Below are 20,908 nucleotides of genomic sequence, written 5' to 3' on the forward strand. Positions count from 1 at the left end.
GACTAACTTACAGACAGTTACTGCCACTATCAATTGCTGAAAGTAGGATTCTATCGTCCAGTCATCACGTGCACAGATTAGTCCAATTAAATAGAATAATGCTGACGTAAAACAGTGCTCATACAAAACACCTGCCCAAAAATGGTAAATATCCCGCCCTTATAGCTGCCACATCTATAATTTCTGTATAAGAATGTATAAGAAGAGCGAGAATAAATTTACCATCAGGCATCATCCGGCGTTCCTAGCCGCCTCGGCTTAGAGGCCGGGATACCGACATCATTCGAAGTTCATAGGGGAACATCATATCCACAGCCTACTGGGCTTACAGGCCGGGGGAGTTCTTCATGTAAACTTAGAAAGCAGAACGTAACCTTTGCCACAAAACACAAGCTATTATATATGTTCAGTTATGTTCGGCAAAATACGCGAGTAGTCTCTAGCGTCTGGCTATTTCAGTCTACGCCGCTAGTATGACTTGTGGAATATGTCTTCGAGTCCCTTGTTACAAATGGCACTGAAACGCATTCTGCTACACGATTCTTGTACCGATGATAACATGTTTGTTTTCTCTTAATTATTGAATCCGAAGCCCATCTTTTCTCGATAAGATCATAACAATCATGTTGATTTAAATTGACAAATAATTCGTGTTTTCAATGTCGAAGACTGTGGATGATATTGAGTTAAACACCTAGCTACTTTAAATGGCGTGGTAGCATTGAAAATCTTGACCCGCAGCTACAGCCTGATTTTAAGTCGACTTTGATAATTGTCCGAGGAAAGAGAGAACCTCCCCACCTGGATTTTTGATGTCGATTGTACGTAAGTGACCAGTAAGGACAACATAAAGAGACATAAGTCGTGATGGAAACCATGCCTCCAGTCAACCTCCTAATCTTACCGAACAAAGTGAGAAGAGAGGCCTTTAATTCGTATTCAAGCAAGCACCTGTACTCCTCGCTAACAATAAACATGTGACAATTGTTATTTTGGGGGTAATTCAATAAGTCAATATTGTAAGGGGACCGATTTGGTCGTTATACGCGGTAACGTGACCAGAACAACTTCCTTTGGGTGATAAACGTGAGGTATTGGATAACAATTCAATGATTTTACTTTGAAAAAATGTAGAAAATATAGAACAGTAAAATAAATGTTATAGATACTATAGGGTATTGTATAGATTCTTGAGTAGCATTTTACATCATATAGAGCATATACAGATTATTGAGTAGCAATCTATATAATTTATTTAACACAAGCTATAGAGTGTATATAGATTATTGAGTAATATTCAATATAATTTATTTAACACAAGCTATAGAGTGTATATAGATTATTGAGTAATATTGTATATAATTTATTTAACACAAACTATAGAGGGCATATACAGATTATTGAGTAGTATTCTACATAATAATAGAATGTATATAGATTCTTGAGTAATATTCTATATAATTTATTTAACACAAACTAGATGGTGTATATAGATTATTGAGTAGCATTTTACATCATATAGGGCTTTGATAATAATACCTCTATGAGCATTGAAACATGTTAGTTCGGCGTGTTTTACTCTTTCCCTAACCGTTTGGTTCCTCGGTTGTACTTGAAAAGGAATAGGGTCGCCTGTATAACCTCGTGGATTTTCTTCGGGTCCTCCACCGGTTTCCTCCCACTGCAAAAGATCCCTACGCGCAGGCGAATTATTGAAATAAAATTGAACCATATGTTAGTCCCGAAATAACCTAGTTTGCGTCGAGTGGATGTTACCCCCCCCCCCCTCTCTCTCTCTCTCTCTCTCACTCACACACACACACACACACCCACACACCCTGAGAAATCAAACACCAACATATGACGAAATTACATAATTTTTATCTTGTCTGGCAGGACCTCAATCTGATTATAATACAGATCTATATTTCGTTTCGTTTTTTTTTATACTTTCGATGGCCTACACTACATGAAGATCTCTAATTTTATATTAAGGCTAATCAAATTCCTAGTATTGTTAACGGTCGTTGTTGAAACGACAAACAACCGCTCATCTCAAAGAAACGTCGACAACAGATAATCTAAAATTCTGCATACAGGCTAATTTGAACCCGGCATTACACACCCATATACCTGTTTAGTCAAACAATGATTTTACTAAACGACCAATACCTTGAAAGCGTTAACGCCTGTTTGAATAGTTGCTAAAACACAAAACAACTATTCAAAAACATATTAAAACCGAGAAGAAGAAAATCACAGGGAACTCGTTTTAATGTCCTCTTTACTAAGACTAAACAAAAATTCTAACAAGGAAGTTCCCGAAATGCTAACCCAAACTCTGTTTAGGTTACGCACTTCTTTTTGTACAAAATATATATTCACCAAAATGACGTCAATAGTTTACTTCTCAACAAAAAGTGTGACGTTTTTCACAATAAATCTTTTTTTTCTAAATACAAGACAACATTAATTATATTAGATAAAACGATTGTTAAATAAAATGTCGTCGCTGCGTTAAGATAACTTCACATTATGAGAGGGTTGGCTCGCTAACCTTGCGGTCCCGTGTTCGATCCCGGCGTTGGCAGAGTAAGTTCATCGGGGGTTTCCGACGTGGTTTTCTCTTGTCAGTGGAGTAGGGGGGGGGGGGCTGACAAGGGACAGCAATGGACAGCATATTGTCAAAAACTCTTGACAGTTGGAATTAGAAATACGAGTAGGTCGTAGCGCCGCTGCCTGGGCAAAATTTCACCCATAGCACACTACATGGCGTATGTCTGTCTTCAATATCCATGTCGGTTTAGAAAAGCAATCCTTTAAACCCCATTTCATTTCATTTCACCTGCTGAGTGTAAACATTGACCCCAGTGACATCCACACGGGTAATTTTGTAAAAAAAGCTAAAAATAAATTTAAAAAGTAAAAACGTCAAATTGTGCTTCTCCCACACGTATGTTAGGTTTCTAAAATTGACGGATAGCTTAAGGTGTTAAAATAAACACACAACAATCTTAACTTGTTGATTCTAGTTGAACAAAAACGAAATTTTCTGCTTGGACTAGAATACTTGATTGACTTTCTGTTTCAAGTGTTTAGATAATTAGCAGTTTGTTTATGTGTGAAAAGTTACACCCTAATCGGATATCTAGGTTCAAATATATGGGAGATTCGATAACGAGTTGGCAGTTCTCACTATAATAGTTAAAAACTACATAATGTAAAGGCAATTTGCTGAAAATTTCATTTAAATTGATCCACTTAAAATTCCGTCTAGCCTCGATCATCATTACTAAAGTCAGTACGATAAACAGCATAGCCTCGATTATCCACTTAATCGTTAAATCGTGAAGGAAAGTTATGCAGTAAATCAGCTCATAAACCACTAAAGATCACAGGCTAGCGATGCCATCTAGAGTGGATTATGGTCTGGATAGGTTAATTAATGTCTAATTAATAATTTATATAACATTTCAGGCCTAAAGAAAGACCTGCAATAGACAGATTTAGCTCTTGCATAATGTATGTTTAAACAAACATTCTTTGGGCCTTACATGTTATATAAATTATTAATTAGACATTTATTAAGACAATAATCAACCCTCGATGCCATCGGATGCCTCCGACTTTAAGTAGATTAGAACGGTTCGGTCATTTAATTATTTCATTTAAAAATGGTGAAGCGAGGTTAAGACTCGAATGACCAGTACGGTCGTTACGATCAATGCACACATCTTGCCAAGACTAAAACTACTGATAACTTTATTCAAAAAAAAGTAATTTGAATGAAATTTTCAATATATTCAGTTTGCATTATCTTTTTTTGAAATAGTGTAGTAAGAACGGTGAGCTCTTTAAAGGTGGTTAACGTCTTACCGTTATGCACCAACCGGGATAAAATAGACGGGCATGCGTCATGTATGGTGTGCTATGAGGGACTCTTTTTTCTATATCCAAGCCAGGAGATCTTTAGCGTGCTGTGAATAGTATACGTGGGACCTCAGTTTATCGCGGACTCCGTACGACTAGAAGCCTCTCCTTGCCAGGCCCCGCCGTTCTGCATCACTGACAAGACATTTTCCGACCAACTCCGGTATCGAACCTTTGACGCATGGTTTAGTAAACCAAAGCCTGAGTTATTGTAAGATTAGAAAATATGCACCGTTGAACCCATTACGAATCTTTGAAATTGTATACAGGATCGGTCGCAGCATTTCCATTGCTTCTTTCTTGTGTTCTGTGATGTTTTTATTTTTCTTTTTTTTTCCTTTTTTTCTGTTTTATAGAAATAAGGACAGGTGCGCTAACTATGTATTTAATACACTTACATCTTTTTACACGGTTTTATGTTTTGGCGCCCTATTTACTACTAAGTCACAGCTTTAAGAAACCCAACTGGACCCCGTACAGTTTAAACAATTATAAAAAAAACATTCACATGCGAAACATCCAAATCCACCTGAAACATACACGAATAGTTATATGATTTTAAATTCCTTTGTCTAGTTAGTACACATATATAAGAGTAAATCATTATCCTCTGCATGTGGGATATTTTATATCGTGTTCATCGCACCACAAATTCTTAATAAGGTCAATGTTTTGCCCTGCACTAAGATTGGTGGGAATGTAATCCATCTATTTATAGAAATTTCTCTTTCCCAGCATTTGCATGACAATTTTTGATGACATTTTGGTATAGAATCGAATAAAAGCGTTTGAATTTATGCCAGGTTTTGATTTTGAGCCCAGGAAGGAAACTGACATGATTTCGGGAAATCACCTATGACGTCGCATCGTATATATAGATTATAATCCTTTAGAGGCATTTAAAAACTGAATTGGGCATAATTCCTTTGATAAGAGGAAATCAAGACGAAAATGACGTCACGTCGTCTAGATTCCTTTGATTACACCAAGATCAAAAGAAAATCAGCCCTACCCACCCCACCCTTTCTATATTTTGTATGCCCCCATCTTCATACACACCGATGGAACAGAAAAGTAGGACATTAGAACCGATTTTATTCCATTTCGTTTCCCAGTTCTGTTTTTAGTCTTCCAAGGTCCCGTGTATATATTGGAATGCACGTAAAAGATCCCCTGGCAGTTGGAATTCGATATAAGAGTAGGCGATAGTGCCGCTGCCCGGGCAAAATTTCCCTCATAGCACACTGTATGGCGTATGCCCGTCTTCATTAGCCCAGTATAGGAGCAGAACAGTAGGACGTTAAACCCTATTTCATTTCATTTAAATGTTGTGGTTGTTTTATATTTCAGGACTTCATTCGATAACGATCGATCAGCAATACGTGGACGATGTTGCTGCAGGTCTTCACATATACTGGAGGGTCGTTACCAACACTAAAAGCATGGCATCCAATGACATTGAACTGACCATGACCAACAATGCAACCAATGTGCTTAATAACGGTAGTAACTGGGGAATATATTTTGACACTCCAATGATGGTAGAACCAGGAATTCTGCCAGAAAAGGAGGCCATCTTGAAAGATCAGGGAATAAAATTGAAGCACTGGAAAGGAACGCATTATGTGATATCCCCCACTACGGATTTCATAGACTTGAAGCCCGGATCACTACGAAAAATAAAATTTCGATTAGCGGCTTGGACGGTATCTCGAACGGATTCCTTCCCGAATTGGTATATTAGTATAGAGGGTTTCACACCTAGAGTCATTGCCAATACTGTAGGAGAATCGTTAGATTATGTGGTAGATTTTACTTCACCTAACCAATGGAAAAGAGCCACTACAGATACGTACAACCCGTTTTCACCACAGCAGCGATATATGAGGTAAACTATGCAGAATTATTTTGTTTTTTTCATACTGGTGTAAAATGATAATTAATTCTGCGTTAGATTCATGTTGTGTTCGTTCACCTTAATTATCAATGGAACGGACTTTAAAGTCCCGTCCACACAACATACATATCGCCTACTCATCATCGAATTCGGGGGTTGCGTGGCCGAATGGTTAACGCGTGCGTGTGAAACCATAAGGTCTGTCATAAAGTCGAGTGGTTTGGTGTCGATTCCCCGCTTACACGTGACAAGGAGCAGGATCGCCTGTTCAACCTCGTGGGTCTTCTCCGGGGTCTCCCATTTTCGCCCATTATTGAAATAAAATTGAAGCATATGTTAATTCCGAAATGACCTAGTTTGTGTCGCGTGGATTATAAACTTGATTTAAACCGTGGTAAAAAAATATGCATATATAATTGTTAAATGATATCAACATTTTAATTTACCTGTTCGAGAAACAGATGATTGCTCGGTGTCATGGAGAAGATCAGCTGCTGCAGTTACCTCCCTTTTCATAAATTGGTCTTTACTATTTTATCGTGCCGACATTTCACTTTTCATTTCAATGATCATTGCTTGAGTCGCCAATAGCTACCATGTACAATGCAGTACGCACTGGTGGAAGTTTGGCCGTATGCCACCATGCATTGTGCACTGGGGAAAGATTACCAGTATGCCACCACGCATTGTGCACTGGGGGAAGTTTGGCCGTATGCCACCATGCATTGTGCACTGGGGAAAGATTAGCAGTATGCCACCACGCATTGTGCACTGGGGGAAGTTTGGCCGTATGCCACCATGCATTGTGCACTGGGGAAAGATTAGCAGTATGCCACCACGCATTGTGCACTGGGGGAAGTTTGCCCGGAATGAAGTTGCAGCTTACTCTTTATCGAACCTCAGCTGCCAATTAAAGTCTTCTTTTACATCTACGGCAACGGCTACGCGGTTGGACGTCGGTCTTCCGTTCCATCCGATCGAGTAGACGCTTTACCTGGAAACCAGACTGAAAAATGCTATGGAACTTTCGGAACCAACATCGGGGTCGAATCCGGGACATCTACCATGGAGAGTAAGCCAGTCCCAAACAATGTGTGCCTCCTGCAATACCAAAAATGCAAATACTGCACAGCAGATCCAATGATATTTAGCAATAACAATGTTTACTATTTTTCATCTATTACAGATATATGAAGCCACAGAGTACCGCCACCCATCCTCGTATTATCCCTAAACCACTCTATATAGATATATCATCGTCAACCAAACTGAATGTAGATTTAACATGGCAGATCTTTTCCACGCAACAACTCACGAAACAAGCCCAATATCTTAACGGTTGGTGTTATTCATTTGTTTCCTATAAAATAAGGTGGTTGGGTGGCTTAGTGGATTAACCTCATAGGTTTTCGTTTGGTCCTCCAGTTTCCTCCCACTGTTAAAGACTCCTACACGCAAGCGAATAAACATAAACATTGAACCACATGTTAGTCCCAAAATGACCTAGTTAATATCGCCTACGATCAGATAGATGAACTCGTGTCACCCGAGATAAGGTTAAAATTGTATGCAACCAGTCACAGTCGGTCAAAAACTGTTGTTCCGATCAACAAGTTTTTCTTTAGCCCAACTTTATATTTTCCAATAAATTGTGTTCTCGGCTATGTGACCCAAAAAATAGCATTGAGTTAAACCGAATATAACTTGTAGTTGTCAAGGCGACGTAAGCATTGCTATATGTGTTTCTTTCCCGATCCATAACTGCGAAAATATATGACCAAATATTGCGTTGTGAACTTAATAGAGATAAACTGCTAAATCTATTTGTTAAGGCCAGCTCAATTTTCGTCAATAAGGTTAGGGCACGTGATTGTTGGCGAAATTTTAGGTTAGGTTTAAGAATTTTGTGGAGATGTTAAGTCTCCACATAAGCACTGACCTACGATGATGAACATTTAGTTCGCGATATTTCCTGGTATATTTGGTGGATGTAAAGATGTCAATTAGTGTTTTAACATATAATTGCATATACTTTCAGAGAAAATGGGTTTACCAATAGCTACATCAGCGCCCACTGAAAAAGTCATTGAGCTAAACATCGGTGACGTCATTCATCCTACAACCCGACAACGTTTAACTAATACAGAAGCCTATCGCTTCCATGTAGATTCCACCAGTAAACGAATTGTGATAACAGGTACAACGGAGGCGGGTGTATTCTACGGAATTCAAACATTGCTCGCATTATTTGACACAAATAATGACGTATTCGTAACCACCGTGGTGGACCAGCCTCGATTTGAATATCGCGGTATGCACCTTGACGTTGCCAGAAACTTCCATTCTAAAGCATCCGTACTGCAACTTCTAGATGCCATGGCAACGTATAAGTTAAATAAATTACATTTTCATTTATCTGATGATGAAGGATGGAGACTAGAAATACCTGGATTACCAGAACTTACACAGGTAAATTTAGACAACTCTCGGTAAATATTCCTCGAAAATTAAATTGATATTAAAATGGGATTCAACGTCGCACTTTTCTGCACAAACTGTACAATGTGCTCTGGCACAAATATTGCCCGTCAAATGTTGTTCTACGTGCAAGCCGACAAGTGCATGGGCATAACTCGGTTTTTCGTCCCATTCAAACGACATGGGTTCTTTTCCGTACACACCAACATCCCATCCAAACGATAAGGTACCTTTCGTAGCCCGGATATGATACAAAACGAGGTCCCTTTATGGATCGGCAGTGCAGATAAAATAGCCCTTGGTACCTGGAATTCCAGCAAAATCCTTCGTCACACATTGCACCCGTAGTCAGTTAAAATGGATGCACGTGACGTTCCTTTGAAAATGAAAGAAAAAAGAAATCAAGTTTAACTTGACAATATAATAATAATTTTAATTTTGAGATTTGAATGTTGTTATTTTTTCTGTCGTCACAGCTAGAAATGAATCCCAAATGTGCCCGCCCGAGTTTACAAGGCTGGATCACCGTGTTTTGTACAATCTGAACGAATGATCATGCAAGAGTTTCTATTTCAGCTCCACGAGGGGCATCCCATACTAAGCTTTCACTGTCTGTCTACATCTAGCTCCGATTGAGAACAGACACTAAACTACTTGACTGACATTTTACTTCCTAAATCGACAATTTTAGACGAAACCACGTTCTATACTTCGCGAATTTTGAGAAGTATTTATTTAGTTTCCATTTAATAAAATAGATTTTTTTTAGTCTTTGTGTGTATGACAGATGTGGAAAGGAGTAGAATCGCATTACAAAATAGTATATTAAATTAGATATGGTGGCTATTCATGACAGAGATCTGTTCTCGAAGTAGATAGTTCTCTGTGTGCTAAATGGGGCCGTTCCTGACAATTGCTAACCCGGCTGAAATATACCGGATGTAAAGTATCGAAACATCGTCTTATATTATTATTAATATGGCGCAAAGGCAACTGAAACTGTTAGCTAAATTGTTTTCTTTTTAAATTTCCATTTAGATTGGTGCTACTCGATGTTTTGAACCAACGTGCCTTCTTCCACAATTGGGTTCCGGTCCAACAAACTCTACTTCCGGTTCAGGTCATTATACTGTAACAGACTATCAGGAGATTTTGACATATGCTGCTGATCGACATATACACGTTATACCAGAATTTGATATGCCGGGTCACGCTCGGGCAGCCATTAAAGCTATGGAAGACAGATATAGCAAATTAAAAATGCAAGGGAACATGGCAGAAGCAGAAGAATATATTCTAACAGACCTCAATGACACCTCTAAATACTGGTCTGTGCAGAACTTTGATGACAATGCCGTGAATCCTTGCCTCAATACAACGTATGCCTTCCTGTCACATGTCTTAGATGAGGTGAAGAAATTACACGCGAATATCCAGCCCCTAACATTGTATCATTATGGTGGTGATGAAGTCGGTAATGGTGCCTGGGTTAATTCAACTAAATGTAGAGAAATTAGCTTGAGTAAAGACGTGTCTTCAGATGACATCAAAGAATTATTCTTTCGCCGTGTGGTTAATTTAACTGGTAAAGATGAATCTTTTCTTTTTTTTACATTTTAAAATATCAAAATTAAAATTAACGAATTATATATCTAATATTATCGTCACCAAGCCCTTACTTGTATGCATATGCATGAGCCGACGGTCATTGAACTTGCTTTTGCCCAACTCAGATTCCAATCGCGTGATGCTGTGTAATTGAAAGTTGTATTAATATTCTGTCTTGTTGACATACTATAGCAACCCAATCCAAGATATGGATTCAGGGACTGACTTGGGGTCGAAGGCTCCCGAGTCTGGCCCCTTGAAGGGCCCTCACTCTAAGGTTGATCGGGGGGTTACATGGGTTGAGTACATTTTCAGTATAACTGTATTTGGTACATTCTAGAGTATGTCCTGAGACCAAAAGTCTCCAAAGTAAGTAAGAACATTAACGTCTTTAAGGGCTCTGTCGTCTGAGCCTACCTTACTCGCAGACTCCTTCTTAATCCTCGTCTTCATCAGCCATTATCCCAGTTGGAGCAGAACATTAGGACGTTAAACCCCATTTCATGTCCTTCTCACTCCATCCCTGCATGGGTTATGTGTGTTATATTTTAAGGCGGTGGGGTATGTGTTTCAATACGCGATTGCGCCTTTGACCTACGCACACCGTCCGGCATGAAGGCTAATGTTATTATAGTACTGCTGGTGGATTTAGTACACGAGACAGGTTATGCCTACCCCTGATTATAACTAAAGAGAGAGAGAGAGAAATGGGGTTTAACGTCCACTCGACACAAACTAGATCATTTCGGGACTAACTTATGGTTTAATTTTATTTCAATAATTCGCTTGCGCATAGGGGTCTTTAGCAGTGGGAGGAAACCGGAGGACCCGGAGAAGATTATAACTAAATATGTAAATAAACTCAAAATGTAAATAAGTCCCAAAAAATGTGATGTGAACACCTCAAATTGCATGGGATGCCATAGAGAGTGTGTGTATAAACTGCACGATACCCGTCACCGTTTATAGCTTTTTTTTCAAAATAAAAAGACATGTTTTTAATTACAGGCGAAAAAGATCTCCATTTAGGAGCCTGGGAAGATGGTGTCATGAAGGGCGAGGATCCATTTAATTTTACTGGACCACATAAAGATATGTACGCCTATTCCTGGAATAATATATGGGAATGGGGTGGGGCTGGACACGCCCATAGGTTGGCTAATGCTGGCTATAAGGTGAGATTATGATAACATTGGTTTAGTTGTTATTGTGCAATAGACATTTCCTGAGATTTTACATTAGAGAGAGAGAGAGAGAGAGAGAGAGATGGAGTTTAACGTCCACTCGACACAAACTAGGTCATTTCGGAACTAACGTATGGTTTAATTTTATTTCAATAATTCGCTTGCGCGTAGGGGTCTTTAGTAGTGGGAGGAAACCGGAGGACCCGGAGAAAACCCACGAGGTTGGACAGGCCACCCTACTCCTTGTCACGTTCAGCCGGGGATTCGAAACCACGCCAGTTGACTCAATGACAGGCCGTATGATACAGCACGCACGTACTGCTAACCATTCTGCCATCCAACCCCCCTTTTTACATTAGAACCCGCGACACTAATGCGTCTTGGGTCCTAATGATCTCATCGCATGTCTATTGCACAATAACACACCTCTAAATGCGAAACAGGAAGTGTTTATCTTCTAAATATTCATTAATTTATTATCAATGAAGCCATGGAAACAAAAATTCTTCTTTACGTGTAGTTATGAACTTGATAAAAACTTTGGCTAAAACTCGGCGAATTTAGTTAATGATAACCAATGACGTATATATTGTAACGGTTCTTGGTTCAGTGTCACCTCAAGCATGGACCTTATAATACATTATAAAGTCCATGCCTGAAGTAGTTTCGTCCTTTTTCAATGACGATCGCGGCAATTTGCCGACACTGCAGGACTGTGAAATTTACTTTTATTTAACCTTAAAACTCAGTGGTTAGTTGCCGCCTTAGTGAGTTTAGTAGATAGACTGTTTGTTTGCTCTAAATACGAAGAAAAAATTTGAGTCTGGAAAATAACCGAAACAAACCTGGTATTCGTAGTCTTCATTTTCCAGACACTTTTTCTTTTTGTATTCGTGTAAATAATTTACACCGTATTTGAAATAATTGTATTTCTTTATCTATTTATTTTTTGGCATTTTGATTTTGTTGTTAATGGATCTTCTATGTTGTATTTACTAGTCCAATCTGCACCAACTTAACTTTCATATTACCATCAAATAACTCCATGTAGTATACATGCCATTATAAACAGACTGATGTCTGTGGGTATAAAGAAATGAAATCACTATTCATGTTTCTATTAGGTTAATCTTTAAACAATTCATGTCAAACATCGATCTTTCCATATGCAGCTAAACATGTCTTCTAATTGCCACTGTAGTATTATAAACAGTTGGCATTAAGAAATTTGAAGGCGTGGGCATATATTGCCTACAGAGGATAAATTTAATTGTCTCATAGAGTGTAATCCGTTACTTTACAGCAAGAAAATAAACGATATTTTTCGACTGTAATAAAGAAATATTCGTTACAGCGACGTAGGTTAAAATATTAATGTAACCAACGACCAAGGACCATAACTCGTATTGTTATTAAGAGTTAACTGCCTTAATCATGAAAGCCGGTCAGGTTTTGAGCAATTTAAAAAAGAAATGCCCAGATAGTTATATCTTCAAAAATTCAAACGTGGTCAGACTTCCATAGTATTAAAATAAGCCCCAAATATTGTCTGTTTGTAAGTATAGCTTAATAACTTAGAATTCTGGCTACGAATTTCTACTTTCTTTCAGGTTATTATGGCACAAGCGACCCACCTTTATTTTGACCATCCATATGAACCTGATCCAGTAGAAAGGGGATATTATTGGGCACCAAGATTTGCCGATGCCAAGAAAACGTTTGGTTTTATGCCTGCAAATCTCTATGAGAACATAGACGTTACTCGATTTGGGAAACCACTCACAAAAGAAGACGTTTGTGGTGCGGAAAATGAACATTGTCCTGCATTAACTAAACCTGAAAATGTTGCTGGTAAGAACAAATCTCTTATAATTATTATTAAATGTTCTGGTCAAAGGGAGTGTATGGTCGAATGATTAGCACAAGTACGTTGTATCATAAGGTCTATCTTTGAGTCACCTGGTGTGGTTTCGATTCCCCGGTTGTATGTGACATGTAGTAGGGTCGCCTGTCTAACTTCGTGGGTTTTCTCCGGGTCCTCCGGTTTCGTCCCACTACTAAAGACCCCTACGCGCATGCGAACTATTGAAATAAAATTGAACCATGCGATAGTCCCGAAATGACCTGGTTTGTGTCGAGTGGGCGTTAACCCCCCTCTCTCTCTCTCTCTCTCTCTCTCTCTCTCTCAGCAGTCACAATGCACACAACAGTTTCATGCAAACAATTATTGTATTTTGATCGGAGACCCGCCTACGATTACAATCTGTTTCACAGAGAATTACGAGTCTCGTATAATATCTCTGTCATAGATGACTGCCTTAACACGTGCTGTCACAGCACGCGGTGTGAATCATTGGCTGAATGGCGCGTGCATTGTTTACATAAGACATAACTGCTTCGGAGAGAATGCTGCATTTTAGTCATTTTAATACCCATTTACACTAAATCGGAAATAATTTTTAACTACAAATACGTCAAACGCCTTTATTTATTTTTCCAATATATACAAAAAATGTTTTAGAATTTAATTTGTCGCAGGAAAAAAGTTAATATTTCTAGCTCATTAAGCCGCATCAATGTCATCCTTATCAGTGATTGTCGCGGCCAAGCAAATATTCACTGCGGAATCAGTGTGCTACGATTATTGTACAAATAAGTCGCGCTGGTCGAGAAAGTTCATCGGGATTTTCCGGCGTGGTTCCCCCTTGTCAGTGGTTAAGACGGAGGGTCTGGCAAGGGACGAGGTATAGTTGGAACAAAAAACCGAGGTTCCATGCACGTTAAAAAACCATCGACAGTTGGAATTCGGAATAAGAGTAGGCCAAAGCGCTTCTCTCCGGACACAACGTCTCTGATAGAACACTGCATGACGTGTGACCGTCTTCCTTAGATAAGTAGGATGTTAAACCCCACTTCATTTCATTTCATGTATTCATCTCATCATGTGTATTTTATTGTACATTTGACTCGATTATCCAGGTATGCAGGGTCATCTCTGGAGTGAAACCGTTAGAACAACAGATCAATTAAATTATATGATATTTCCAAGACTATTGGCGGTAGCCGAGAGAGCGTGGCACAAAGCCGACTGGGAAACAGAAGGTAACAAGATCACACGTGGAGCTTTGATTGATGCTGATTGGGCAGATTTTTCAAAGGCCGTTGGAGAACGAGAGTTACCTCGACTTGATTCAATGGATATCAAGTTTAGAGTATCTCCACCTGGCGCAAGGTAGCTTTAAAATTATTGATAATAGGCTAACCTTAGGGTGAACCTTCCTCGCACCTTTATCAAAAAAAATATAATCCCAACTATGACTAGTAATTGCTTCCCATGATTTTTATAATATACGAATTTAATTTTTGTTGGTTTCTTGGTGTTAAATCACAGACGAGCGGTTGAACTTACATCTACTGTCAAGATTTGGTAAATATTCATGATTTGAGGTGGGAGTAAATGAATCCGAATATTAAATACAAAATTGACGCCAGGGGATTCATTTGACTCAGCGTAGAAGAATATCGACATTGCCAATCTCTCATTCAATATTTTTATCACATGACCGTGTTTGGCTCTTTGTGGTTATAAATATTAAGCTCATCGGAATGTTTAAAAAACGTTATAGGAACATGAATGGAATAGATTTAGCAATGAAGTCAATGGGGAGAAGATTTACTAGTTTATTTAATTTGCACCAGACCGAGTTAACTGTCCCTGATATTGACATTATGCAGTCATAGAATGGTTAATAAGGCACAGAAGTGGACTACTCCCAGTTTGATCACATGGTACAATGTTGCATTGTCCCTTTCCAATACAATATAATGTACAGAGTTTTTTCTGATTTTACACTATATCGGAATCGTCGACAATAGTCCCTTTGTTCACTGCCATCCATTATTGTTTAAAAAATTTGCTCCAGTTCGAGAATATTAATAAATAATAATTAATTTATTCATGATACTTATAATCACTTATAGAACCAATACTCACCAGAAATTTATATAGTTAACGATTTCACGCTTTACTGGCGACGGTTCCACTTACTGACGCACATCAAAGATAACTGGCGGTTTCACTCGGGTAGTAAGCGGTAGCCTAAATACTGACGGTTTCTTAATTGGTCACGCTTTTTCCAATTTCTCCCGCACGCGTCTAACTAGTGATATGTTCTGATAAACTCGCGTTTGTTTAATTAGTCACGTTATTTTTTGTATACTGACACAGGTAAGGAATACTAATCAATTGACTTAAATACTCACCTTGTGATTATTACTGGCCATTTATAGGAATACTGACGTACGGTGCAAGTACTGACGGGTTTAAGCGACTACTGACAACACGTTTATTTCTCATGAGTTTCCATGAATAGTAAGCACAATTAAGCTTTTCTACTTGCTAGATGGATATTCTAACGCAGAAGCCCGTTATTAAAAGCTCTGACACCAGTTCTACACACTATGCATCTTGTAGTGGAATATGGCCAAAATGTGAATGTGGCCGTTATACGACCATCTTTTCAAAGGTTAGACCAAGTCTTAGCTTCGAACATTTGTTGTTTTATTATATTCCACTCTTGTTTAGAAAATGGTAAACTGGTCGTTAATACAGAATACTCTAGTCAAATTCTTGTATATGATATAGATAATGGTCTCACATGTTTATTTTTTACAGGGTAGAAAATGGTAAACTGATGGTTAATACGGAATATTCTGATCAAGTTGTTGTATACAGTAAAGATAATGGACTCACATGGATTATACCTACTGAAGAAACCATGATCAACCAACCCATTCTTCTCAAATCAAGGTAAGTATACTTATTACATAAATACAGCAACCTACCCTATTCACGAAAAACCTAATCTAAAATATTGTCAAGTTGAATCTCTAATAAGAAGGGTTGGGCGACCGCATGGTTAACGCCAGCGCGTTGGATTAGAAGATCTGCCATTGAATTAAGTGCTGTGGTTTCGATTCCCCGCTTGTACTTGACAAGGAGTAGAACCATATGTCAGTCCCGAAATAACCTAGTTTGTGTCGAGTGGACGTCCCCCGATTTCCAACTACTGCTAAAGACCTTACGTGCAAGAAAATTATTGAAATAGACTGAACCATATGTTAGTTCCGAAATGACCCTCTCTCTCTCTCTCTCTCTCCCGCTCTCTCTCTCTCTTTCTCATAATTTGAAAGACATAATTAAATGACCACGCATTAGCAACATAGAACGTCGCCCTTACGTTACATCATACATGCCGTGTTCTCTTTATTTGTGCTTTGAGTCGTTGGAAAATCTCCACAAGAAATGTTAAAATATCAGCGTGAATCCCATAGATTAAAACTATCTAAGAGTTGATCCTAACAGCAAACACGAGGTTAATAGAAGATGGAGGCAGCGCCGTAAACGGTTACCTTGTGACAGGCAAAGTTGACATATAAAACTCCGTTACTTTATGCTCTATAGCCAAAGTCCAGTATATAATAAGTGCTTTTTAAAAAAAATCTGACTATATTTTGGAACATGGATTATGTGACGTTGTTCTTAATGTCTGTTAGTGTGTTAGATTTAAATGAGTGTACACGAATATTGGATCCTTTACCAGGCTATACGGATAATTATACGACAAGGTAAATACAAATGCATAAAGAGAAACGCCCCGTTTCGCCCCACCCCATCCCACCCCACAACACCCACCCAAGACGTTCTAATGGTGAGTCTGCTGGTGTTCAAAATACATGACGAACGCTACTTTGTCGCTGACGTATATTGTGCTTTTGTGCGAAAAGACATCTTGTGCATGTGTTTTCGACCTCGGATTTTCGTTCCATCCGAACTAAGTACACGTAAAAGCATCCTTGAAAGTTGGAGAGAGAGATAATGGGGTTTAACGTCCACTCGACACAAACTAGGTCATTTCGGGACTAACACATGGTTCAATTTTATTTCTATAATTCGCTTGCGCGTAGGGGTCTTTAGCAGTGGGAGAAAACCGGAGGACCCGGAGAAAACCCACGAGGTTGGACAGGCGACCCCACTCCTTGTCACGTTCAACCGGGGATTCGAAACCACGCCAGTTGACTCAATGACAGACATTATGATATAGCACGCACGTGCTAACCATTCGACCCCCCTGTTTTTTCGACTTTTTTTTGGTTGTTGTTTTCTTGGGGGGGGGGGGGGGGTATTTCAATTTCATGCTTTGTCGTATGTCTGTTTGTTTTTGTATATCTGGTTTGTGTGCATGTCTGTTATTTCGCACGCGTGTATTATGGTGTGCCTGCTTTGTCTTATGTTTGATCTTTCGTATCTCTTTAATTTCTTTATGTCGGGGTTTATTTTTCATATTATTATGTCTTTTTTTGTTTTGCGCTATGCTTATGATGCTATCATTTGTTGTTACAGAACACCAGATGGTAAAAGAGAAAGTCGAATCACAACCCTTTATCCTGGTATGCTAGATCTTAAATCTCATATTATTTTATCAACTAAAAAAACATGGATACATCTATCACCATCAGTGACTTGACAATCAAAGAGTATTTATTCATTTTGGATTATCTCCACTTTGTGTCTTAGTTTCACGCACTACTTTCATTTTGATGAACAATAGTTCTGGGCTCGAACTCTTCGGTCGTTTTTGTTTTGTTTAATAATATTGCAAAGATATGGCAGGGGCGGATCCAGCAATTTTTGCAGGAGGGGGTTTGCCAGGTTCCTGAGACAATGAATCTCCCCCCGCCTCCTCCCGCATAGTCTCTATCGTCATTTTGGCGTATATACATACACATTGAGCTTTTTAAACAGAGCAATTCAACACCTTGTTTGACGTCAATTTTTATTATGAATTAATACAATGACATTGTGATTTAATTTCATGGATGCGAAGCATTAATTGTGATATCAAATAATGTCTATAATATCATTATCTCGTGCTTTGATTGCCCATCCTGTCCCACATCTGACGATAAAGGATAAAGCACACGGAAGAGAAACTATTCTCATAAAAAGTGTTGGTTTACAAAATATTTATGTAGCTGAGCATGTGGGGGGTGGGGGGCGCCACCTACCCCCCCCCCCCCTCTGGATCCGCGCCTGTATGGGTCAATTTCTGGAACATTTATTGGGTTTACACTATCTGACCTCAACATATACAGCATAGAGTACAATTTCTTTCAACCTTTAATTAGCCACACTGATTAGCAGTGAATTTTCGCTAGGCCGCTACAATCACTGATAAGGATGACATCGATGCGACTTAATGAGTCCCAAATATTAACTTTTTTCTTCCGTCAAATTAAATTATAAAACATTTTTTTCATTTATTAGAAAAATAAATAAAGACGTTTGAATTGTTTGTAGGTAAAAATAATTTCCTATTTAGTGTAAATGGGTATTAAAATAAGTAAAATTCACCATTTAGCCCGAATCAGTAACGTCTTATGTAAACAATGCACGCGCTATTGAGCCAATAATTGACGCCGCGTGTGTGACGTCACGTGTCGAAAGAGTCATCTGTAACAAAGACATTAAAAGATCTCTGTGAAACAGGGCCCTGATTCACGAAATCTTAACTAAAGATAAAATCCAAATTTTAGTAGATACTTCAGTTTTGATTGGCTAAGCACTAAAATCAATCTAATATTATCCAATCAAATAACTAAAATTTAGATTTTTATCTTAGTTAAAATTTCGTGAATAAGGCCCCAGATTGTTAATTAGCCTGAAAAATTACAACACCTATGACGTTTCACGTTTTCCTTTAAGACAATATTTACTTATGACGAAAGCACATTATAAGGTATGGAAACATGTTAATGACAAGACACATTGGTTAAATTTCAAAATGATTTTTCCACGAAATTTGCCCCTAATAAACCAAACGTGTGAATTTTATTTGAAATGTCTCATTATTATATTTTTTATTTATGCTTCAATAGTTATTATTATTATTATTATTATTTTATATGTCTTACACAAACAACCTCCACTTCACCTTTTGTTTTTTTGGGGTTATTCCTGTAGTCTTAAGTTGACTTTCATTTTCTTTTTTTTTCAATAATTTGTTAAAGTCGATGCTCGTTATTTAAATGATTTGAATCCCGTGCAAACTATGATATTATGAAAGGAATGTCAGTCCAATACCATATTTTAGTTAAAATAAGGCGAACAATTTTGAGTAAATTCTTGACCTAAGTGAACTCGGAAGCAGATTTGTTGCAAATATATATTCGATGATGACTTTCATTATTTCATTAGAATTACATATTTTGCTTTTTCCCTTTCCTAAAGACCGGGATTATACAGCCCAATGACCCTATGCTTAACGATACGCCCCCGAATCTATGCAATTGATTTAATAGTAATTTTATTATGTATTACCTATAATGTCCTTATGTTGTATGTGTCTTGTCCGCGGGTTTGTCTTCTGGGTTTTTGTTTCTTTACATATTATTTAAGACACTCCAGTTTGTTTAAATGTACTTTCGGTTGTCTTTATATCATTTGATTTATAATGTAATATAGTAAAGTTGTAAGCTATGATGCTAAAATCAAATACGGGGTTACACCCCATCATCCATCATATACATTATATATATCTATGCAGTATTGACGAATATATTTTTTTCGCCACGCTCAAATAACTAATTAATAATAATCGATAAATAATCGATAGTCGAAATGATTAATCGATAGTCGAGATATATGATCGATAAATAATCGATATTTTTGTTGTAGACTACTTTTATATTGTATCCTTATGGTTTCTTTTTTTTTCTTGTTTTAGTTGAACCGTTACCAATAGTTGACCAATCAGTCATAGATTATATAGCAGACTATCTTTCTATAGAATACGAAGTTCTTAATAATTTCGACAGCGGCTTAGATACCTATTTAGCAGAATATATCTTGAAAAATGTCGGCGATAAAGATATAGTACTTGGTAATTGGGAGATATATTTCTACAGTATTTACATGGTAGAACCACGTTATCTTAAAGGGGGTCTACCATACGAACTTCCTGGATATAACGTCATTTTACAACATGTCAATGGTGGGTTGTTTAAACTGACTCCATCGCGAAGCTTTGGTGTAATGAGGCCAGGAGAATCCCGGAATTTCCAAATCCGAGTGGAATATTGGTCCGTTGCTAAGAGTGATGTCATGCCGAATATTTATGTGACTGCTGAAGGAATGACGAGTAAAACTATCAAGAGTACGGCTGGTGAAAGTCTGTCGTTCGTGCATGACTACGTCAGGATGAACCAATGGAAAAGGTGAGAAAGCATAATGTCGTCGGACAAATATTATAATTTCCCTTAGGTTTTGGCCTTGGCTTATGTCAATCTTATTATCTCAGTAGATGCAGAAAAGCAGGGCGTTAAAATTCATTCATTCATTCATTGAAATGAAATGAAATGGGGTTTAACGTCCTACTGTTCTGCTCCAAACTGGGCTAATGAAGACGGGCATACGCCATACAGTGTGCTATGAGGGAAATTTTGCCCGGACAGCGGCACTACGGTCTACTCTTATATCGAATTCCAACTGTCAAGGGATCTTTTACGTGCATGCCAATGTGTACACGGGACCTTGGTTTTTCGTCCCATCCGAACAACTAGACAGCTGTCCTTGTCAGGCCCTCCGTCCTGCATCACTGACAAGGGGGGACCACGCCGGAAAATCTGGATTAACTTTCTCGGCCAATGCAGGGATCGAACACCCGACCTCCAGGCTAGCGAACCAGCGTCTTACCCACTTAGCCACGTGATCCCCCATTCATTCATTCATTTATTGTGACTATTTAGTGCT

The 20,908-nt window shown here is 38.3% G+C and overlaps 1 protein-coding gene across 1 annotated transcript in view; it reads left to right on the plus strand.

The window, feature by feature from the left end:
* Positions 1-20,908, plus strand: part of LOC126826788 (uncharacterized) — a 61,037-nt gene that overhangs the window by 29,396 nt on the left and 10,733 nt on the right. The window contains exons 2-11 of the mRNA XM_050555864.1: positions 5,281-5,818; positions 7,014-7,165; positions 7,866-8,296; positions 9,344-9,890; positions 10,922-11,088; positions 12,708-12,948; positions 14,077-14,329; positions 15,773-15,907; positions 17,501-17,547; positions 19,884-20,373. Of these exons, the coding sequence (XP_050411821.1) occupies positions 5,281-5,818; positions 7,014-7,165; positions 7,866-8,296; positions 9,344-9,890; positions 10,922-11,088; positions 12,708-12,948; positions 14,077-14,329; positions 15,773-15,907; positions 17,501-17,547; positions 19,884-20,373 (3,001 nt within the window). The remainder of the gene's footprint in view (positions 1-5,280; positions 5,819-7,013; positions 7,166-7,865; positions 8,297-9,343; positions 9,891-10,921; positions 11,089-12,707; positions 12,949-14,076; positions 14,330-15,772; positions 15,908-17,500; positions 17,548-19,883; positions 20,374-20,908) is intronic.

This window comes from Patella vulgata, chromosome 7 (assembly GCF_932274485.2).
Source record: "Patella vulgata chromosome 7, xgPatVulg1.2, whole genome shotgun sequence".
Taxonomy (NCBI): domain Eukaryota; kingdom Metazoa; phylum Mollusca; class Gastropoda; family Patellidae; genus Patella; species Patella vulgata.